General features: G+C 47.2%; 1 protein-coding gene across 1 annotated transcript in view; it reads left to right on the plus strand.

Moving 5' to 3' along the window:
* The first annotated feature begins 796 nt into the window (after nt 1-796).
* Nucleotides 797-24,833, plus strand: part of LOC142567988 (thiopurine S-methyltransferase-like) — a 54,045-nt gene continuing 30,008 nt past the window's right edge. The window contains exons 1-2 of the mRNA XM_075678082.1: nt 797-982; nt 16,571-16,681. Of these exons, the coding sequence (XP_075534197.1) occupies nt 16,590-16,681 (92 nt within the window). The 5' untranslated portion in view covers nt 797-982; nt 16,571-16,589. The remainder of the gene's footprint in view (nt 983-16,570; nt 16,682-24,833) is intronic.

The following is a 24,833-nucleotide window of genomic DNA, read 5'->3' on the forward strand; positions in this document are numbered from 1 at the left end:
AAAAAAGAGAAAGAAAACATGCGATGTTTCATAAATGCAGCGGATGAAATTTGCTGCGAAAAGACAAAGGCGGGCAACATATTTGAGATTTTCATTTCATGCCTGTACCCAGGAAGTTTGTGCGAGCAGACAATTGTGTAATGACATTCACAAGCGCCTACGGTATTCTCTAGACATGTGGAGAAGTCAATTTAAATGCATGGCCGAGATAACAGCTCCCGCAAAGCTTTCGTTTGGTTTCCTTTTTTCGCTGTTTCTTTTTTCTTATTATTTGTAAACCCCTGCGGCCGCCGGCTTCCGTATAGGCAGCGTTATGTTTCGTGGGTTTCCTAGAGAACCGGTTTGATGAAATAAGAGGAAGCTTTCGCTCTCCTTGCTAGACTCCTTTCCAGTCAGCTCACCGGCATTCCGGGTGAGATGCCTGGCCGAGATAACGGCTCCCGCAAAGCTTTCGTTGGGTTTCCTTTCTTCGCTGTTTCTCTTTTCTTATTATTTGTGAACCCCTGCGGCCACCGGCTTCCGTATAGTCAGCGTTATGTTTCGTGGGTTTCCTAGAGAACCGGTTTGATGAAATAAGAGGAGGCGTTAGCTCTCCTTGCTAGACTCCTTGCCAGTCAGCTCATCGGCATTCCGGGTGAGATGCCTGGCCGAGATAACTGCTCCCGCAAAGCTTTCGTTGGGTTTCATTTCTTCGCTGTTTCTTTTTTGTTATTATTTGTGAACCCCTGCGGCCACCGGCTTAAGTATAGTCAGCGTTAAGCTTCCTGGGTTTCATAGAGAACCAGTTTGATGCAATAAGAGGAAGCTTTAGCTTGGGCCTTTCTTTGATGCCGGCAGCTCAAATACATGCAAAACGCATAAATAAGAGATAGGTCTGCAACATGGAACGCGTAAACCGCTCCCTTTTGGCTACCCACACATCCACATTGAAATCACCGACAACGACAACAGAGGTAGTGTCATAGCAGCTAATTCACGCAAAGTGAGTATTTCACTTGGAACTGCCATCTCATTCGTTGATAATGTCAAATCGATGCACGTACGCCGCTGGGGGGTCGGTTGGGCCGGATCGGTGTGGCACCGCAAGGGATATGTGTGCAACACGGACCGCGTAAACAGTTCCCTGTTTAAACAGTTAAAAATATCCTTAGCAAATTTTAAACTCTGTCCACTTCGAAACGATGCATTTGAGTTCCTGCTTTGCACGCTGTACCGACTAAGGAAAAGCGAGGGAAAGATAACCAAAAAAAAAAAAAGATAAGAATAGTGAAGGGATAGCCAGAGTAGACAAACTCCAGGAGCAATGACCGCTAACAGTCGCAAGCGTTCGCGTATAGTCAGCAGTCGTTTTCGAGAAGCACAGTTGGTCATTGTGGCCTTGAGCATCTATTAGTACGAAGTACAAGTTCCCTAGACATTTTACTCCGAGCGCAGCCTGCCATCCAAGCGGCTAATACTGAGCTCCTGGAGCCGAGCGTGGAGCGTCAGGTGTTCAGCTTCCGTAGATCTAACGAGACCCCTCGGCCTAGAAACGACAGGATGGCTGCTAATGCATTATGATGACTTGGACATGTTTGTCAGGAGACCCCAGACAGCACCTTGTCTGCTAACGTCTTATTATGCTGGCGTTCCTGTAAACTCAGTTCTGAAGGGAAGCGCATCGTAACATGCGGTAGTGTTGCTTACGTTTAACATACGTAATGTATCTCTAATACGTATGTAAGTCGAGATACGCTATTCTAAACTGCCTGTTTAAGATAGCGTTTCACTGAACCCATATTGTTTGTATTCCCACAATCACAAGAGTCAAAAGTGTGACCTGTTCTTTTAGTTGTAAGTTGTCACGATAACGGAGTTGTCAGCGCCTGCCTTTAAGAAATACGCAATCGAGTATGGCCTATGACGAAATAATTGCCAAGAATGGTTTTCAGGAGGTGTTTATTACCATGAACTGCAGGCGCCTATACAACTGCAAAGGAGGGATGTTGGGTGGTGACTGCAATCGTTTGCTCGCCACATGACACATCTACACTGGAATTCAACTGGTTTCACCAACCTTGTATGCACCTCGTATTCTCTAGACCCTTATTTGGAGCTTGGCCTGCCACCAGGACTCTTTTCTGGTGATGTCACTCGCCCCTTTCGCAATGTGCTAAGACTTGCTTCTCCCGTACTCGGTACGACATTTTCTTTATAATTTATTAAATAAACTATTAAGTAATCATTACTAAATATTGCACAATTAATAAATAATGGATGCAGAAAATAGCGCCTCTTCATCTCCGTAATCATCGTCTCTCACGTTGATTCTGTGTATATTTGTGGCAACGCAGAGACAAACCTAGGCCTTAGTTTCTGCACACAGAAATCGTGAATTGTTATGTTTAATGAAAATACGAATAATTACATGGTGTCAATTCAACAGCAAGTCATACCCATAGTCAAACAATGTAAATACCTCTGCGTGTATAAAGGGTGTCCCACGTAACTTGAGCTCCACATTAAAAATATCTAAATGCAACGTAGCTGGGCAGAACGAAGGTAGTGTTGTTTGTCTTGCTTGGAGATACTCAGATATTTTTTTTTCATTCCACCTATTAGATAATTAGTCTTCATTCTTAAACTACTCAAATATTATAATTATATTGAAAGTGTCAATGAGAAAATCGTAGAGAAAAATGAAAAACTCGCGATACAGCTTTCTGTTGCTCCGCTACAAAGAAGTGTTTTTCCGAAAGTGAAAGAAGCCCACGAATGCACCCAAAGTGCCTCGAGCGGCCAGTGTCGCGGCAATTTTGCGTGCATTTGTGGGCGTCTTTCACGCTCCCAAAAACACTTTAATGTAGTCCGTCCGTCCGTCCGTCCGTCCGTCCGTCTGTGTCTGTCCGTCCGTCCGCCTGTCCGTCCGTCCGCCTGCCTGTGTCTGTCTGTGTCTGCCTGCCTGCCTGCCTGCCTGCCTGCCTGTCTGTTGTAATCTTACGCCGACCCAGTGGCGCAAGTAGTCTGCCTGCTTGGGCCTCTAGGTATGTGCTCCTTTCATCCATGATGACGCCAGGAAACCAAGCCTGGTGCCACGAATGCTCAGAAATCTATTAGGGAGAGGAAATAATGCTCCTGCACACCTTTTGTGATGTACCGCAGCGTTGAGGCGTTTCTTCTACAATGTAGGAGAATGCACTGTAAAGAAAGAGGTGTACGGTTGGGCACATGCGTTCTATGTTCATCAACTTGAATTGCGTCAAATAAACCTGGCCAAGAATTCGCACCTTTTTTATCAGAAACCTACTGCACTATCAATGTACAGGAGGTGTATTTAACGGCACCAAATTTTAAGAAATAAATCAATGTAAATCTTCCCGACACTATTGTTATTATCCGACTGTTCAGATGATAACCTCCGGATACGGAGCAAGTTTAGCAGTTGTGTAATTCACGAAGGTATATTAATTAGCTTTTAAATAAGTGATCTTGTGTGGCTAACCCAAATAAGGAGTTTAGAGCCTGCCTTCGAGACTGCGTAGTTGAATGAAATATGTTTATTAAACAGGCTCCTGTAACAGCTAATATCCAATTTTTTGCAATTAAGTCCTCCCTGAAAGCGCAACTGACGCGGAAAAAGATCGTGGGTGACATCGACCTGACCGCTTCCGGCCTTTTGAGATATTGTCATGAATGGTACGGCTCCATGAGCATGTTCCTTGCCGCCAGACGACTGTCGATTTTTTGCAATTAAGTGCTCCCTGAAAGCGCAACTGACGCGGAAAAAGATCGTGGGTGACATCGACCTGACCGCTTCCGGCCTTTTGAGATATTGTCATGAATGGTACGGCTCCATGAGCATGTTCCTTGCCGCCAGACGACTGTCGATATTTATTCACATCCGTTTTTTCCGAAGGCAAGCCGTTTAAAGTTGAAACGTCCATGTCGCAAAGAACATGCGCTGCCGAAAGCTTGCTTGGTCACGGAAACCATACACGATTGAACGATACCCGCCGTGGTTGCTCAGTGGCTATGGTGTTGGGCTGCTGAGCACGAGGTCGCGGGATCGAATCCCGGCCACGGCGGCCGCATTTCGATGGGGGCGAAAAGCGAAAACACCCGTGTGCTTAGATTTAGGTGCACGTTAAAGAACCCCAGGTGGTCAAAATTTCCGGAGTCCTCCACTACGGCGTGCCTCATAATCAGAAAGTGGTTTTGGCACGTAAAACCCCAAATATTATTATTATTACGATTGAATGATAGTGCAGGTTTAGCACGTCATTGCCCTCAAGACATTGCGCTGCCGCCGACGGAAGCAAGATAATGAAGGGGAACCGCTTGACAGCTTCTTACGGGGAAGTGCCGCCAAAGGGCGGCAATACTGGCGTCACAGGCGCTTTCTTTTCTTTTTTGTCAATTTCGCTTTCAGATATAGATAATGCTACTAATTCAGTGTCATTCCTTCTTGTCTCGTGGATTTAAATACGGGTTTTAATGGTCTCCCCATCGCGTTTGTTTCGAAGAGCAGGTGTAAGAAGGAAAATGTTCGCTCACACCCGCAAACACACAAACACCCGCGCACGCACACAGACACGCACTCTATCTTTCGCCCGAACACACCCTCTTCCTCACACGCAGGTACACACGTTCTCCATCGCACGCACAAATATCAATGCGCACACAAACAAGGAAACTTTTGTCCGCAGGCACGCATGCTGAAATACGAACGCACACGGTCGCTCACGTGCACATTAACATGCCGCCATGCATGCACCGCAAGCACGCAAGCGCATACGCACATGCATTAACCCGCGCGCACACGTTCATGCTGTAAGTTTTGGAGTCGGGCATGAATTAGATGGTAGCTGGCCCATGCCGTCGTCCAACTCTTCCACGCTGTGGACGCTGTTGAAGTGAGAGACTTGTTCTCATCGAGAACGAGGAATATGGGTTTATTTACACTATCCACATAAGGACGTTGCAGTTCATCAGTCTAACATGACTGCGAGAGAAAGCACACTGAGGAGCCGCGCAACAGCTCCTTAAATACACTCTGTCCTCCCTAGATCCCTAGGTGAGGGAAAACGTTTAACCAGAGTCATCGCAGCCGAGCCACCTTTGAGGGGGAGGGCTTACACACACACTTCCGCACAGGTTTCACTGCCCCCACCGAGGCGAGACGGTCTTCACAGAACTGGGTCTTGCGTCTTGAAAGGCGTGTGGGATGGTGCCGTCAAATACATTCCCTCAGGAACTACCCCGCTCCCGACAGACCAGGTCGGTGACGGCGAGTTCACTAACAAAGCCTGGTTCACCGACCTCGTCCCGGCATTCCGGCGTCGAAGAGTTGCTGACTCGGGGTATTGTCCTCCTCACACAGTCAGTCACCGCAGCAGACATCGTGACGCCAAGAGGCTGCGGAATGACACCTTGTCGTCCTTTGAAAGCAAGGCTCCACAGTAGACTTAGTGGCGCCGTTCGGCTGGAGACTGACGGTCGGTCCCTAGAAAACGCCAACCCGGCTGCTGCAGCTGGCTCGGAAAACTTTGCATGTCGGCACCTCTGCACGCCGTTCCTAACAGCTCCTCCATGGCCCGGACTGTCCAGCGCTGACAACCGCTGGGCAGGAAGAGAATGGCTGGTGGCAAGGGGGTGATGCATTGGCTTGCAGCGACCACTTGTGTAATGATGTCACCGCCCTAAAACATCCAACAAGGACAGGCAACTGCAAAACGAACTCCACAACACGGCTCTGTGCCGAGATGACGTATCTTGGTTCTCGCTTTAGACCCGCTAGGCTTCAAAGAAAACATAAGTGCAGAAACAAAAATACTGCATTTCATTATGCCTATTTCTTTTTCTTTTTTTAAGGAATTTCGTGCTGACCAATTGAGAAATCATGGAGGGAATCCTGCTAAATGAGAGGGGATCTTCTTGGCTTAACCAAATTAACAATAACAACCCCAAAATTTAGGCTGGATCCCTAAACGCAGAATTCTAATTAGTCTGCTCAAACCATCCGCATTGCTATGCAACTTTCCTTTCTTATATCTAACGGAGAAGTTGTACTTTTGGAGAGTGCGGCTCCATCGGAGCAAGCGGCCATTTTTGCGGGACATTTGATTGAGCCATGTCAGAGGACAGTGGTCGGTCTCGAAGGTGAACCTTGCTCCGTACAAGCAACACGACAACGTCTGGGCTGCCCAAACCAAACAAGCGCATTCCTTATCTGAAGCGCTGTACGCTTCCTCTCTTGCAGTTAGTTTACCGCTGGCATATAGGATAGGATGTTCCTCATTGTCGTCGCCGACCTTAGTACCACGCCATACGTCTGTCGCTTGCGTCGCACTAAACTATGAATTCCTTTGTGTGGTCTGGCGCGCGAAGCACAGGACGAGAAACCAATAGCGTCTTCAAACTTCGGAAAGCGTTCTCTTTGTCCTTATCCCAGTGCACGCTATTAGGTGCTCCCTTTCGGAGGGCGTCCGTTAAAGGACTTGCTATTTGCGATGAATTCGGAATGTAGAGTTGATAGTACCCCACAAGTCCCAAAATTGAACGAATGTCAGTATTCGTGCGCGGCTGTGAAAATGCTCCAATCGTAGCTGTTTTCAGCTCGGTCGGCCGTCTCGTGCCCTGGCCAACAACATGGCCCAGATAAGTAACCTGCGAACAGCCAAATCTACTTTTCCGCTTTCATCGTTAAGCCGGCTTCCCTTAACCGTGAGAACACCGTTCTGTTTGAGGTGCGATACGTGCTGTTCCCAGCTGTCTGAAAAAATTGCTACATCATCAAGATATGGCAAGGCGAACTCCTGCAAGTCTTTTCGGACAATATTCATTATCTTAGAGAAGCTAAACGGCGCGTTCTTCAGCCCGACGCTGAGTGCGAGAGGGCTAGAAGTGCCTACAGGTGAGATAAATGCGGCATAGCGGCTGACACTTTCTGAAAGGGGAACTTGCCAGTATACCCGCACGAGATCTATAGTTGAAATGTATTTAGCAGCGCTAACTCTTTCAATTCGTTCCTCAATGTTGGGTATCGGGTACAGCTGATCGCTAGTCATGGCATATAACTTCCTGTAATCAACACACGGACGAGGGTCCTTGTTAGGGGTTTCTACAAGTATTAGCAGTGACGTATAGTCACTGTCAGCGGACTCAATAACTCCCAACTCTAGCGTGCGCTGTATCGCTGCCTCCATAATTTCTCTATGTCGTGGAGACACCCTGTAAGGCTTCGATCTTACGAGTTCGGTTCATGTCAGCTCTATTTCATGCGTTATTAGTTCGGTTTTACGTGGCCGATCGCTGAATCGGTCGAGATATTCCCCTAACAGCACTCTTAGCTCATCTAGGTGCTCTGGTCTAAGAGAGTGCAAGGTTACTGAATGTTTTACCACTTCTTCCAGGCTGATTTCAGAGTTGGAAGTCGTCTTACACTCATTAAACTCGGTACTAGTGTCATCCTGCTCCTTGATGGTACCAGTTAACGACTCCGCTCCGCTCTACGTACGGCTTCATCAAATTGCAGAGGTATATCCTCACCTGCTTCCTGCTACCTGGTTTTCCCGAGCGCTGAGAGGCGTCGCATGATCTTACAGTTTTTTATGTCTTTGCAACAGCCAGGCCAGTAGTATTCCATAAGCAATCTTTCCTTTGATTTGTTTATGCCTAGGTGGTCAGACCACCAATTTCCATTACAGAGACTCAGAAGGTCCTCCCTTTACCCATTATAAAGGTACGACTAACTGATCTAGAATCCTGCCTTTTCGGTCCCTGCAGTGCCGATGCAACAATCCTCCTTTCTCTTGTATCATCACGTTGCGCCTAGCAATGCCAATTCTGTAGCTGTGTGATGTAATTTAGCTAAGCTGTCATCATTCTTTTGCTCGGCTGCCAGTGGCTCTGTCCACTAGTAAGAGCTGATCAAAGTTCTTTGAGGCCGGTGATAGTAATGATCCTGTCTCGCTTGCGATTGCATCAGCTGGCTCTTCATGCAGGCGTGAACTTTGACACCCTAGTGATACGCTCTCATTGAGCTGGTGAGCTGGCAGGCTTTCCTCAACCGTCTTTTTTCCCTCGAGCCTAGCTCATGCATTTTCAGCCGAAAGCGACGTGATTTTACGAGCTTGGCCTCGCGTCAATGCCTGTACTACGCCCTCTCCCAGTTTAAGCGCTTTGACACGCAGTAACTGATCCGACCCATTCGAAAAAAGTGTAAGGGTACTGCAGGGACAAAAATTTGGAAACTGCAGCTTCGGTAACGAGCTCCCCGAATGGTTCACTGATTTTGACTTTGGCCATGGGAAGACACACGCTGTGTTCTTCTACAACCTGTTTAATACATGCTACTTCTCCAGTGATGTCATCTACCGTCACATAAGACGGATGGACAATGTCCATAGTGGCGGCACTGTCTCGCAGCACCCGGCATGGGTTGCCATTAACTTGCAGGTCGTGAAGGTATGGGCATAAAAGTTTCATATTCTCGTCTTTTTCAAGCACGTAGGAGAAAACTACGCTAGGCTTCCCGTAGTTTACCGCGATATGTCCTAGTTTGTGGCACTTGTAGCAGCGAATCGGTCTGAAAGATTCAAATTTTCTTTTCTGCTCTTTTCGTACGGTTTCCCCGTTTGATTTCCCCTCGCTCTTTTCTGAATGCTTTTGCTCCACTTCTACAGGCTCCGATCGTATAGTCTGCAAACCCTTTTTGAACGGAAATGGTTTCCGCGGTCCATTTCGGCCGTCCCCTTTTCTGTCCTCGGCGTTAAGCTTTCTACGCGTTGCGTACTCTTCGGCTAATTCAGCCGCCCTTTACACAGTCTTTACATTTCCTCTATCTTGCACCCACAGTTTCACAGCTTGGGGGATGCTTTTGTAAAACTGCTCTAGACACATGCATTCAACGATCATGTCTCTGCTGTCGTACGCTTCTGCGCTTTTCAGCCACTCGACTAGGTTTGCCTTTAAGCTATATGCAAACTCCGAATAACCCTGGCTATCCTTTTTGCCTGTGCTTCTAAACCTCTGCCGAAAAGCTTCGGCTGAAAGGCGGTACTTATTCAAAAGACTAGCCTTAACTTTCGCATAATCATATGCGTCCTGCGCACTGAGTCTGGCGATTACTTCCGCAGCCTCGCACGGCAACATCGACAGCAATAGCAGTGGCCATGCACCCGGAACGAAGTTCATCATCTCGCAAGTCCTTTCAACATTTCCAAGGAACAAGCCTATGTCGTTCCCGACCTCGAATGGCTTTGACAGACTGTCCATGGGGTATGAGTCTGCATCACTTGATCGTCCCAGAGCCCCTTCACTTCCTTGAGACAGCTCCAAACGTTTGCTTTCAAGTTCAAGTTGCATTTTTCTTAACTCGCGATCTTTCTCGCGTTCCTCTCTCTCTCTCGCTCTGTCCCTAGTTCTCTGTCCAGTTCTTCTCTCTCTCTGTCCCGCTTCTCTCTTTCCTTAAGAAGTTGCAACCCAATTTCAATGTCTTCCTCACTGGCCTGTTCGAAAATTAGCTGCAACAATTCCGATTTTAGCTTTTCCTTGCGTACCTCTAGACCCAGTTCCTCACCAACAATCAACCATTCGTCTCGCAGCAGTGTCCTTAACTCCACGATTGCTGCTGTACTGCCTTGGTCCTGCTCGCTAAACCTACCTAGGAAAACACAACCTAGCTAAGAATCAACAATCTAGCTTCCCTACTGTTCTAAACAGAACAACCACAAAATGAAGCCTAGAGAGTCAAACCAAGAACCAAGCACTCACCGCAGACACAGCAACACGTCGCAAAGTTCGTCTCAGCGCTGTCAGTCAGTCGTAAAGCTAGGAGTCGGGCATGAATTAGATGGTAGCTGGCCAATGCCGTCGGCCAACTCATCCACGCTGAGGACGTTGTTGAAGTGAAAGACTTGTTCTCATCGAGAAAGAAGAATATGGGTTTATTTACAGCATCTACATAAGGACGTTGCAGTTCACCAGTCTAGCATGACTGCGAGAGAAAGCACACTGAGAAGCCGCGCAACAGCTCCTTAAATACACTCTGTCCTTCCTAGATCCCTAGGTGAGGGAAAACGTTCGACCAGAGTCATCGTAGCCGAGCCGCCTTTGAGGGGGAGGGCTTAGACACAGACTTCCGCACACGTTTCACTGCCCCCACCGAGGCGAGACGGTCTTCGCAGAACTGGGTCTTGCGTCTTGAAAGGCGCGTGGGACGGTGCCGCAAAGTACATTCGCTCAGGAACTCCCCCGCTCCCGACAGACCAGGTCGGTGATGGCGAGTTGACTAACAAAGCCTGGTTCGCTGACTTCGTGCCGGCATTCCGGCGACGAAGAGTTTCAGATTCGGCGTATTGTCCTCCTCACACAGTCAGTCGCCGCAGCAGACATCGTGACGCCAAGAGGCTGCGGAATGACGCCTTGTCGTCCTTTCAAAGCAAGGCTCCACAGTAGACCTAGTGGCGCCGTTCGGCTGGAGACACTGTCGGTTCCTAGAAAACGCCAACCCCGCTGCTGCAGCTGGCTCGGAAAAATTTGCATGTCGGCACCTCTGCAGGCCGTTCCTAACAACGCACGCCCGGATGCAGGCATGCACACACGCCGCGAACGCTCACACACGCATACACGCATTTGCGCGCAAGCATATGCAAATACGCATGCACACACACACACACACACACACACACACACACACACACACACACACACACACACACACACACACACACACACACACACTATCTCTGCCTCGCGCTTACACACGTTTTCTCCACCTCGCCAACAAATGCAGTCTCCCTCGTACAGAAACGCACTCTCGCTCACACGCATAAGCACCTCAAATAACCTCCGAATCAAGCATTTGCTTAGTGCTCAGCTTTGCCTCATTGGCTATACCGCGAAAAAACAAAAGCGCGCGAAACATACAAAATACGAAATAGATAGGCGCTCGCGCGCCGCTACTCAAGCGCTCCCAAGTGAATAGCCACGGATACGCGGCTTTACTAGTCGCGGCAGCTCGATACAAGGCTTCACGCCGTGCGATGGTCGCGGCACCAAGAGAACACGCCGCTGACGCATTGATAAGCGTTGCGGAGCCTTGTACGATGTGGTGATAACAGAATGCAGCTGTATATCTTTCAATGGTTGCTTGTAGGCGCTTGAGTAGCGGCGTGCGAGTGCGCATCTATTTCGTATTTCGCGTATTTCGAGGGCTTTCGTTTTTTATTGGAAAAAATAACCAGGAACACTTCAGCACGAAATAAATGCTTGACTCGGAGGTTATTTAAGGTGCCCTACAAATTTGTAATTGATATGTTTGCGATTCAAGCAATAATTAAAGAGTTCACTAATTAAAAGTGAATAATTAAGTAATACTTCGTGATGAAAAAAATGCTGGCCGTAAGTACATACGACTACGGCTACTATACAGTCTGTACGATTTCTCTAGAGCTTTTGGGTATATTTAAAATCTTGGTCCAAGTTAGCTGGGACACCCTGTATACAATAAGGGGCTCTGTAATTTCGACCGTGACTTGACGTAGATACCTTGTCGTGCTTGTTATAATCCCAGTCAGCCTATACTCACACATACAGCATTATTAATCACATCTACCATAGCCTCGGCTACATCCCAAGAAGCAACCGCCTACCTCGGTAGGCGTAACACAGGTAGGCCTAATACAGGCCGAAATTCTAATAGGAATGCGCAGTACCAAATTGGTATGGAATCTTCGGAATATGCAGTACACGCGAGTCTGTGCAGTATCGGATGGTAAGATCATTTACTCTGACTATTCATTTATCACCAGTGCCACTAAACAAAAAGCATGCTGAGCTATCGCTAATTTTTTTTAAACTCTCTTTTTTTGTACGAATACTACGCATGCGGCTCCTAGTAATTGTGATACTTTTGTGTATTTTATTTGCGCAAACTGGACGCTAATTCTTTCTTTCTCGTATGTTTCATGTAGCACAAGAACCGCACAACCGCGCCTTTTCCATGACACAGCTGGATAGGCAAAAGCATTTCTCAGCAATATCTTCATAAATCTTCGCCTTAAGAAAGAAAGGAACTTTGAAAACACGTTATCGGGAGTTATTAAAAAATGACGTTATATCTAAAGTGCAAAGGGAGTTTGGAAGCACGTTCGCATGTTCACGAAAGCAGCCAGCTATTTTTTTTTTGCGAAAATGTTGGTTTTGGGAAAACAGAAAGAAACAAAACACGAACCTGCATTTTTTAATATACCATCTGGCAGAAAAGTGCCAGACTAACCAACGACAAAGCGATGAATAAAGAGGAAGGAGCAGCTGGCTTCGAACCGACTGACGCGTGCTCACGGTATCAGTGTTTTCGATCTGCAATTGCTTAGGGCGCTTGGCTATCACTTCAACCGGCTGCTGTAAGCAAAACCACCTTTATATACTTACCACAATAAATTACGCGCATTGTTTTGAAACTGCAATTTTGGAACAACTTTTTTGCCATTTCAACTGCTGCTACTGCAACCAGCTGAAAGCTGAGTCATTCAAGTTGATAAATCCCCGGGAATATACGAATCGATGCAATAGTTTCATTGCAAACCACTTTTTACTAGCCAAAGAAATTTCATGGGAATATTTTGAAAGATGGCTTCCATTATTAGCCATTCGCGAAAAAACGACGCTCTCCCATAGAAAACGCGCCGATTTCCAGGTGCGGCCGCTAGAGGCACTGTTCGCCGATGTCCTTGCTCCTGGGACAGAAATGTCCTGGGACAGAAAGAGCGTTGACTCACAATGGCATAAAAGAACTAGGAAGCTAACCAGTAAGTATGCCAGACACGAGGACGAAGAAAGACAGAGCATAGAACGACAGGTTAAAAACGCGGAAGGAAAAATTGGATAAATTCAATGGAAAAGAAGCATAGCATGGAACTATATCCATACTGGAAACAGCAGATCAGCAAGGAAGCGTTTTATGATAACTCAAGATGCAGTGCCCTACTCTTTGAAGCTAGATCAGGATGTCTTAGAACGCGGAGCTATAAAAAGAAATTTAACGGAGAAGAAGACACATGTACTGTGTGTGCTAAATATGTAGAAACAATGGAACACCTCATACTAAAATGTGATGGTAAAATGATGGCCCGATGTCGATGCGGCCACAGTCACCCTTCCTGAGGCCCTAGGGTTCACAGATAATAACAGTCATGTAAATAAATATGTGGTGGAAATTAGCAAAAGGCGATTGGAGGATTGGTGACTCAAAAGCAGAGAGGTGACATAAGGTTAAAAGGGTAGGAAGACGTATTTAAAGAAAATCAAGAAATTCAATAACACACAACACAGATAAAAATAAAAATCTGAGCATGGTGGCAACTGCCATCACCCCGTTTCAAAGGGAACGCTCCTACCTTCCATCCATCCATCCTTGGTTGCGATGTCTGACGATGTTACTCTGACATACTAAATTACCATAGAGGGACGAGGATCAGATATCCCCCGCCTCACAATACACTCACTCAAGAACAGGCAGTTTACTGGCGAAAGCTGCAGACAGGAACTTTCCCAAATTTACATAAACTATACAAAATGTTCCCAGGTCAATACAGTGACACATGCCCGTGGTGTGGCGCAATACCCACACTTTATCACATCACATGGGAGTGCAATACGAATAAGGCATTCCACAAAATAGAAAATCCGAGTGCGGAGCAGTGGCAGAGCGTGCTCTCCAGCGGCGACCCTAGCCTCCAACGGAGGCTGGTGGATCATGCCCGAAGAGGAGCCACGCTCAGTGGTGCCCTGGAATAGGGGCACCAACCATGCAGGCCGGAGATCGGCATCAACCAATAGAAGATGAAGACATCCGGCCCGACCGCTGAATTACTCTTTCTAGGGCACTAAAGTTTACTTCCTCCTCCTCCTTCCTCCTGGTTGGTGGTTGCGCCACCAAGCTCTTGCTTGTGGCGCAACCCACTGCCTTCTTCCAAAGGCGACGCTCATAATATCCATCCATCCATGCATCCATCCATCCCAATTCCTGGTCATGTAAGTGTGTCCCAAAGTGCGTGTCCGTATCTATCTCGAGATGGCCGCCATCACCGCCGCAGCCGCAGCGCCACTTACATGGCGATAGGGAGGAAAGTTCCCCATTGACCTCGCCGGACCGGTTGACCACGTGGGTCGCCAGAGCGTGATGAGGGACGAGGTTGCCTCGGCGAAGAGCAGAGTGGTTTGGTAGACGGAGCAGCGTGGTCGTGCACAGAGAGACAGCTGAAGATGTGGGCGACAGGCTTAAATCCCCAGGCCGAAGTCTTCGCCGGTAGATCGACAGACGGTGCTACGTGCCTCCGAGCCAGCAGACCAACGCGGCTCATCCAGCGCGCCGTGGAAGCCGCGGCATCCCAAGAGATTCCCGCCGACCTCCTCTAAGCATGCGCAACCGGTCCTCGGACTGGTGCCCTCTTTTTTGGCGAAATAAAGAGTTCACCACCACCAGACGGTGCAAGTCCGTCAAGACCTTCGGCAGCGAGGTACCAGCAGCCCGACGCTTCTTCAGATCGGGATCTCGGCGAGCACGCCACAGATAAGCCTCGTGTTCCAACCTGCTCTCAGAACTTTCCGACGCACTCATTTTTTTTAATCGCGTTTCATCTTTCATTTACTTATTCATCGCGTGTTGATTCTTGTATGTTGTGTTAGTGTAGTGCTTTCCGCGTTTATTGTCGCGTGTATTTTGCATTTGTTTAGCGGAATTGTTTTTTATTTCGAGAGTGTTAAAAATTCCCACCTGGTGGGCTTTGTAACGCCCACCACGTGGGAGGTCAGAGTTGGTGTTGTGTGTGACCCGCACGCCTTCCGCGAAGCTTGGCACCATCTGTTTGCAGTTTGCTTATTCTTTTTTTATCATGTCGTTGGCGTGATCTTATTTTATTAAACTGAGTGTTTGTTTGTACGTCGCCTCCCGTCTCATGCCTCTGGTCCACGGTCGATCAGGCGTGGACCTTTTCGCCGGTCAGCAGTCGAACCATCCATAAATGCCCGCGGGGTGCATTTCTTGTCGCCCCATCCCCTCCGGAACGGAGAGTGGGGTAATCCAACCACCAATGTTTGACAGAGTGACGACCACTTGATTACGATGGAATGCCCAAGAATGACTGACGTGGGAGAAGGTGGTATGACGACAGCCGCATAACGACAAAGATGTAACGACGACTGCGTGACGACGAAGGCGCGGCGACGACGGCATGACGACAGTCGGATGACGAGGTTAAAATAATGATGGATGGACCTTCGACGGTATCACATCAGTATGGAAAGGAATGCATGATGGTGACTGTGGGATGACGAAGGGATGACGACGGTTGTATAATGACAATGGCGTGACGAAGGCTACATAGCGAAGCCTGTATGACGACGATGACATGTCAAGTGTCTGATGACGAAGCAGGAGTGACGCCGATGGAACGATCACGACAGCATCCAGATGGTGGTGTGACAATGAATGTAGGACTGTCTGACGACGATGGCGCGACGGTAACAGCGTAAGCACGGCGGCATGGCGACGGTTGGATTACAATGCTGGAATGCAACACGACAGCTGGACGATGCAACAACCACGATGGCATCCCGACGAGGAGCACGTACCTAGCGGTCCAAGCTATTATACAACGTGGGCCAATGGGTCAGCGTAGAAGGCGTGACGACGACGGCTTCACGGGAGTTAGATCACGAAGCTGGAATGACGACGATGGCATGACCACGATGGCATCACGACGAAGAGTAGCCCAAGCGGGCAGACAACTTGGGTGACTGTGCTAGTGTAGTGGATCGATAAATAGATAGGCTCAAAACCCCTGAATAGGCAAAAAAATCCTAATGAAATTAGAAGTCGTGTAACCTATCATTTAAATATGTGGTCATCTTTAGGGCCACATAACCCGTTTTGCGCAACCCCAGAAACTTCCTCAGACAAATTTTTTTCCAGCAATATGTGTGCCGGCTAACGGAATTTGTAGCTAAGTACCATGCGCCGCGAATTCGCGACATAACCACAGAGTTCATAGCGAATTCAGCCTTCACACAAATTACCGGTGGCACTTTGTTACGAGGGTTAAAAGAAGTTAAAATCTCGGGCATATTTTTTCCTGCCGTGCCTACAATAATTCCTGGCATTAATGAAATTTCGCACCTCTGCGTGACACACAATTAGTCATCTACGGCGACCAAATTTGAAAGACGTATTTGCAGCAATCCCGCGGTGACGCTGTTTGCGTCGGAGCACCGATAGATAGCCGCTGCCATCAGCGGACCGGCGAGCGCGCGACGTTTTTGCATTATCTGGTCGGTCGCGCCTCTCAAGCAAGCCGAGAACGGTCCCCGCCTAAAGAGTGCATTGCTTACACTGTGCACTGTAGTGGGCGACAGGCGCTCTAACCTGAAACAGCTTTAGAAGGTACTGCAATAGGGCAGTTTTTATTTTACAGAAAAAGTTCCGTTTTGTGCTTTACGCTTGGCTAACGTGGCCGATTTACGAGCTGGGACGAGCGTCTGTGTTACTTTTTCTTGTATGAAAGCTTAGTTCGTTCTTTTTTTGTTTTAGTTGTGCTGCTTAGACCGTCATGTCGCCTGAGGAAAAGAGCAATGGCGCCGAGTATTGGAGGCGTCGCTGGGCCAACCGCATCATTCCTTTTCACAGGCCTTCCCTTCACCCGTGAGTGCAGTGCTTGTGTTTAAGCCTGTGGCGTCCTTCTTGTCTCTTGGCATATATATATATATATATATATATATATATATATATATATATATATATGTGTGTGTGTGTGTGTGTGTGTGTGTGTGTGTGTGTGTGTGTGTGCACACGCTCTTCAGATTTAAACACGGAAAACTGAATGCATAGCCTAGCGTATAGTTTTTCATACGCTGGAGAAAGTTATCAGTTGTGGATACTTTAGCAATGCAAACACTGATTATTACGTGGTAATTACCTCCTTAGAATTTGGGTTGTCACGCGAATAACATTTCAACACTTTTTTGTACAAGCGTCTCTATAGCCATAAGTGAAAAAGAGCATGTTCTAATTTTCCTTGATGTGGAAGTGTGTGCAACCATTAAATGTTTACCCAACGTTTTATAAAGTGGTTAGGTCAAAGCTCTCTGTCGTGCAACCATTTAGTACACTATATTGCACGGTAGCATGTAAACGGAGTTTCTACGTTTTGCACAGAGTTTGTGTAAGTTTTTGTAGTTATCGATGATGATCGGTCTCACCTGACACGCAACGCAAAGTTGTGTTTCAGGTGAGAAACAACTTAAGCTCGTCAATTTGGAATAGAGTAGCTCTAAAAATTATAGTTTTATTCGTATTTTACTCACCGCCTACAATAAAACAAAGTGATTGCATCATACGAGTTGGATTGTAAATGCAGAACAAAGCAAAACCGCACTGTTATTTACCGCACTTATTTCCGGCACGCGAAACTCATATGTGTAATATATCTGGTTTCAAGAATGAGCATAATTCGCTTGTAGCATTCCCCTCCCCCTCTCCCCCGCGCGAAAGCTGCTCGAGGCACTTTGCGTACACTCGCGAGCTTTTATCACGCTCGGAAAAAACACTTATGTGGCACGTATCGAGCAACGGAAAGCTGTATCGGGAGTTTTTCGTGTTGCTTTACAATTTTCTTATTCACACTTTTCATCTTATTATATTTGAGTAGTTGATCGATTAATCAAGACTAATTATCTAATTAGGCGAAATGAAAAAAAACATTATAATCTGAGCATCTACAAGCGACGGCAAGCAGCGTTCCCTTGGTTCTGTCGCGCTGCGTGACATTTTTGCATATTTTTAATGTTCGACTCAAGTTACGTGCGACACCCTGCATATGCGCACAGGACCTGAAATATCAGGCCATGCGGTTGAGAGAAAAATAACAAAAGAGGAAGAGGAAAAGGCTTGCAATGCGATGGTGCAGAGGAATAGAAAATACATAAATCAGATTGTACTTTAAAATATTAAATGCATGGTGTCATATGTGTATGCGGAATTACCGAATCTGATGGAACGGCATCTAACTGCTTCGATGTTTCTTTTTTCTTTTTTGAGGTATGCTTGGCGGGCACCCGATATGGCGCGACTATATAGTCTAGTTTCGATCTGACAAGTGAGCTTTAAGCTAAAAATTTTGCATGAGGTGGCACAAGTGGCGCTTCAAGTATGCCAGGCTTTGGGTAGTAGATGCGATAACGTTTAGTAACAAGCTCTCGCCAAGACAAGTGCCCAGAAAGGGTGACACCAAGATATCTGAAGGACAAGAATAGTTGAACGGGGACATTAGAAATTTTGTAGGAAACGTGGAGTTTGCCGGTGAGTGAACTTTACATTTATTAGGGTCAAACGTCGCGAGCCACTTATCACACCATTCCTTCACGTGGATGAGATAAGTTTGGAGGACGGGTTGTTCTAGTCGTTAGTGATAAAAGAAATTAATTACGAGGTTTCACATGCCAAAACCACGATCTGATTATGAGGCACGCTTTAGTGGGGGACTCTGGACCACCTAGGGTTCTTTTACGTGCACACAATTCTAAGTACACGGGTGTTTTCCACCTATACCTAAATCATGTTTATTTAGCGATGCCCTGAAAATGCGCCCATGTGGTTTTTTTTCAAAGAATGGACATATAAGTACACGGGTGTTTTCGTATTCCACCTCCACAGAAATGCGGCCGCCGTGGCCGAAATTCAATCCCGTGACCTCGTGCTTAGCAGCCCAACACCATAGCCACTATGCAACCACGGCGGTTAGCTCTAGTGATTGTACGGTTTATAGCACAGTCGTCGACGAACATGTGCATGTTGCAGGAAACAGATAGCTGTAAACTGTATATGTAAATAAGGAACAGAAGAGGACCAAGAAAGCAACCTTGGGGGAGGCCTGACGTAACTGAAAAGAGGTTACAATGCTGGTCATTTATGACTACTGACCGAGAGCGGCGTGTTAAAAATTCTCCGATCCAGTTGAGTATGCTATGATGTAAGCTAGATTGTGAGAGCTTCAGCATTAGGCCTAAGTTGGGTACTTCGTCAATGGCCTTTACAAAGTCCAGGAAGATCTCATCTATTTCAAGGCTACAATGAAGGTTGCAATGGGTGTAGTGCGTGAAGATGGTCAGGAGAGTTTCGCGGGATAGAAGTTCGCGAAAATTGGAAAGAAATTGTTTGAGGATGCTGTGACGTAATCAGTCATGAGATAAGTCATTCGCATGGCATATTCGCGTGCTCGTAAGCTACTGTTGCATGCGCATGCGCCGAGAGATAGCGCGTGCTTATACACGGGCCCCGAGTATTTTTATGGGCTCTGTTGTTGAATTGAGGCTGCCAGCGTGCGCCTCGATCATCTCGGTCTTTCATCAACATTTGCTGTTGTAGATTTCGCCTCCTTGAGCAACGTGCCGGCATCAGCTCCCTCGAATGAAGCGCCCCTCTTGCATCCTTTCACCATAGGAAAACTTCCAAGGGGAGTCTCGGACACCGACAGCCGAAACATTTTCTCGAGCGGAATTTTATTGCGATAGCAACTATATGGACACTCCAGGCGCATTTCTGCCGTCGGCGTCGCCGGCGCCGTGAGGTTCCATGTAAAGTCCGAGGGTGATAAAATCGTCGCTGCGCGCCGTATACTGTATGCGCGAGGATAAGCCGGCGATCGCAGCTCAATCTGGCGTGCGCGAAGGAAGAAAGCGCAAGGCAAACGCGCCGTCTTACGTCGCGCGAAAGGCCGTGGAGGGATTGGAGGGAGGTAGGGGGGCGGCGTAGTGCTCCGGTAGCAACTGCGCATTTCGCGATAGGGCGCAAGGGGAACTGACGATCGTGACTCAATCTCGCGCGACGTATATGCAGGAAAGCGGGGGGGGGGGGCAACGCGGCAGAAAGGGAGGGGGGGAGGGCGTCCTCCAGTCTGTTACTCCGCCAACAAGTGTGTATGTTGCACGGCCGCGGGCGGCAGCGCGCCGTATCTTGAAAGGGATCTTCAGATGGCCTCATACCTTTGTACGCGCTGTATTCTCGCTGCTGTTATGTTCAAGCGATAGAGCACACGAAGGTCACTTCGCACGCTGCTACTGCCGCGCTTGCTCACACCAGCGTTTTGACAGCGAGTGTCCGCGCTCATCGAATGTGATGGGTTCAACTTTTGATTGTCTGCGCGGACACCATGGTTGGTAATTAAGTCGTTAAGCGCATGTTCCCAAGTTTACAGGGCTGATAAAGCTACTGTCCTTACTTCGTATAGCTGTCTGCTAACGTGCTATCGCAAATCCATGCTTCGCTATTCGGGCGAAACTGCAACTTTTTTCGTGAGACCTCACACAATGTTAATAAAATCGCAAAACAATCCCAAATTCGTGAAGGTTACGAAAAATGCGGAGGAGTTGACGGGTATGTTACAAGTGACATGCTGTTGCCTTTAAATATAGTGAATGATACATTACTGGTATCGGGGGCACAACTAAAGGCGATTCACTAGTAAACACACATATGAACACAAAGGATTACGAACAAGTTAAGTCAGGGCGCTCTGGTGCCTCTTTCCAAACATATCTAATCCAAGACAATCCATTAGTAGCCATTGTGCAGTTTCTAGGGCGACTCGTCTTGTTAGGCCTACGGACGCAGGAATCGCCAAACGATCTCAGTGATTTGACGCGCAATTTACTCATAACAAACGTTTCAGGTGAGCTTGGAGGAAGGGAATGCTACTTTTAAATTACTATCGATCAACGATGGCGAGAGTGTATCTATCATGAGAATTCACGCTGAAGCGGAGGCCGTGACTGCCTCCATGTTCGATAAGGCTATTTCTTAGCGTACTGACGTACGACAGACAGCTTTAGAATAGCGTTTGCAACCAAAAGTAAACGCACCATAACGTTCCAAAATGTGCTTGCATTTAGCGTACATAAGGCGACAAGCGCTGTTCGAAAGCTGTCTATTAAATAGCGTACGTAGACCGCAGAGCCGAAATAACGTACGGAGCATGCGTAGTGAGGATAACGCTATTTATTTACAAGCGTAATGCATTTACAAGTGGTTGCAAACGCTAATTGTAAAATTCGGTAATATCAGTGAATAGCTTCTACATCTCGATGTGGAGACGTGTTCTTAGTTGCTTCTACGGTATCAGTTCGTCAGGTGCCGAGTTTAGAGGGGAAGAGACCTGAGATTCACTGTAGCTGGTCCTTTTATTCCCTCCTTGGGCGAGGGCTGCTTTCCACGAACCCCGCCGCGTGTAGCCCTCTTCAGGTAGAACGACCGGTCATCCACCCCTTGATGGCCGGCATTATAGGGGTGAGGCTCCAAGTTGCGTAGGACACGTGCTCCTGTGTAGGTTGTCTCCGGCAATGCTTTCTCTGCTGCCGTCAAACACTTTGCGAAGAAAAAAAAAAGAGGTCGTTCGCGTGTTCAATATTGTTTTACGATATCTTTCGTTAAAATAGGGAGAATCGATAATGGTATGCAATTTATTATGTTTTTTCTATCACCACCATTCTGGATAATATACACTTTGGCAACTTGTAGACTCCTTGGAAATGTTCCATACAAAAATGTTAGGTAGCACGCAAGTCTACCAGCGAACATTGATGCCAATAATGTGCTAACGTGCCGTGCGTTGATGCTGTTTCTTTTATGTGGAGAACAATTGTTGCATACTGGTTTGAATTTGTCATTTAAAATAGCGTAAGCCACATCCGCGTCACTGCCGTGAAAAGGATATTCACAATTGAGTTTAACGATGCCCTTGCAGCATGTTCCCATGTGATCTTGCTTTTGCGTCTAAAACATTTAATTTACTTGTGGAACCTCTAAAACTTCTTTTTTTATTTCAACCGGTGAGTACATAGGCAGGTCGCTAAAGCACCGGAGTAAAGCGGCTGATTGATATTGTTAGTAATGAATACGTAAATCACCATTGATTAGATTGGCTGGTTGCAGGTTGGTTGTTTTAAGCATCAAATGCTTTTAGCTCCCGTTGACGACGACGTTCAAGTGAGCTCGAGCCAAAAGCCAGAGCCGTATCCGGGCACTCAAACTAAAACATCCGGGCATGTTGTGCGAACAAAATGAGAACATCCGGGCAACCAATCAAAACTTAAGGAAAATATGTATCTGGCCCCCAACACTTTGCACAGGACCGCTTTACAAAGGTTAGTTACTGTCCAAACAAGTTACAAAAACTATTGCTACAATATCACTCAAGGTGTAACTTCTGTACGCTGAAGTTTCATTTGTGATTTCCAACAGGCGACGTTCATAAGGCGGATACAGGGCACCATACACTTCATTATCATTTTTTGGCGCTGAGGCGGGGTTGCCTGTGCTCTTTTGAACGTCAGCGGTCCGTTAGTTATGCGGCGCGGGTTTACGTGTCGCCTCTAGAGATGGCGCCACGCTGCATGGCGTCTCCTTCAGGCACTCTTCTACTTCTAGCTGGGGAGTGCACTTTGTCTCCTTGGTATCTTTCCCTGCCTGTCGTGCGGCCTTCAGCCGAATTTCTTCTAGCTGGGCAGCGTCCATATGGACCAGAACGCAGTATCGCGTGGTGTGGTGTGGTGTAGTGTGGTCTGCCGTCGCCAACATGCACTCCACCCATTTTAAGATTGTGGATAGTATCATCTTCAACTAATCTGCTTTGCCGGTTGCCATTTCATGCTTACATCTACTCTCGATTATGGGAGAGCCAGCAAGCTTTATCAGATATTTCTAGTGCATGTATTTCAAGTGCGTTGTAGCAACTTGCACAGTGAGACGATTGATTAAAAAAACTAATGTTAGTATTACCGCCAAGTATTATTTTTGTAACCCGTCCAAAGAACATATCTAAGGCGAAACGAAATCAGATATGTTCTGCGTTGGTGGATGGGACGGAAAATGCAGCGATCACTTTTTATGTCCAAACTTCTTAATCGCCCTTTATATCAGAAATAAGTACGAATTATTTCGCAAGTGAAAGCATTACTCAACCATAACATGATGTTGCCGCCCCTGTGATGTGATCGGTTTAAGAAATGGGAAGTGTAGCCTGAAATTTCGAGTGTAGCTTGAAATTTCCACATTCTATCATTCTCAGAGCTAATCTTGGACGCATGCACAAACACTCAAGAAAGTGGACGATGGTTTGGTTACATGACACCTTAACTGCTAAAGCACTGCCCCCAGAATGTGATAGCTGTGCCTTCGGCTCCCCCCAGCGTCACGTTATCTTTGCGTACACTTTCAACTCCCCTCCTTGTCTTAGTTATCCATTTCAAACAAACCTATAAATTAAGCTCCTCTGGGACTGCGCTGGCGTCATTTCATGATTTTTCGTATGGTTGTAAATAACGAAAAATCGAGCGCCTTGGATCTTCTCATTCTTCTCATTCTACAGAATAAGCTAAAGCAGGAAATACAACTTTACAGTCTGCTTTCTTGGATATTATTTGTTTATGTAAACCCCATTCGTAACCGCCAGTCTGTTCAATGACTCAACGAGCGCCTAAGCCAACACCGCAATTCATTGAAAGGTAAGCCAACTTCCAATTTATCTCGGCATTGTCGGGTGTGCCGCTGCTCCCCAAGCCTGGAAAAAAACCAGGATTCTGTATAAACGCACAAACCAGCTAGCGCGGGAAATTGTTCAGATATTTAATAGGAGAAAACACGGACACATGTGTGAGCCAGATTTGTATGACTTTGCACCGTTGCGAAGAAGACTTCTTGAAGCGTGAGATGGGGGCGCAATCAACCGGTAAATTGAGGTTTCGTAATGTTGCCTTGTCCGTTTGCTGACAAGCTGTCACTTGAAATGGGCACTCATTCAGGTCTTGATATATATTTCAGTTTCAAATACAAAATTCACCGACGATTACGATACTCCCTAATGCGCAACTTGAGCGCAGCTGTGTACGTGTTTTCATTTCGCGACATATTGGCTGGCGCGGACAATCTGTCTCATGCGGCACGTTGCAAACAGAGCGAAGTGTAACGTGACTACCTCGCTAATGGCGACAGGTAGTGCGTGGGTGGCGCGTGGGGGCGATTCAGAGCAGCCGCCGCCGACAGACCTCCCCTCACGCAGTGTCGTGTTCACATATACGGTATCGCTTTATGCGCTCGCCACATGTCGTCGGTTAACAGACGACGGCGCGCTCCTCTGGCACTATCTGGTAACGGTGGCCGCAAGTCTTACGCGGCACTACGCTTTTCTTCCGACACTCCGCTCGGCGTTCGCTTTCATCTTTCGCTGTGCTCATTCGCTCGGTTACGCCTAGGGACAACGCCGACGCTCGCCGCATGAACGGGCGACTAAGAGCTGCGCTCTCAAATTTTTTATTTGTTGGGAGGCGTTCGTCCTGTGTCGCTCAGTCTTCCTTGTCCGTTCCCACTTATAAAAATAATTAACGCTCACCAAATCGCCCAGTTTGCCATTTTTTGTAAACACCAAACTTGCATTACACATCCTGAAGAGTGAAAGGCTGGGGGAAGGCAACATCACGCTACTAAAGCGAATGCAGTCAAACTCCTGTACAACAAAATGACTTCTATAACGAAGGATTAGGTAACTATACCCTTGCCAAAATTACCATCTTTTATGTTTTTTGCAAAAATTATACAACAGAGACCACTAGAACAAATCTGAATGCACATCGCCGGAATTTAGGCGTCCCCGACGGCTGAATTGTTCCTTCACAAGGAACGCCATGTAGCCGCGCTGCTACTGTCCTCCGAAGGCGCTACTCAGCTGCACGTGCACTCTGCTAACGGCCGCGCCAGCGACGCACTTGACCCACGTGTCGATATCGGCGACAGGGCCGTATATCGA

Source organism: Dermacentor variabilis, unplaced genomic scaffold (genome assembly GCF_050947875.1).
Source record: "Dermacentor variabilis isolate Ectoservices unplaced genomic scaffold, ASM5094787v1 scaffold_15, whole genome shotgun sequence".
Taxonomy (NCBI): Eukaryota; Metazoa; Arthropoda; class Arachnida; order Ixodida; family Ixodidae; genus Dermacentor; species Dermacentor variabilis.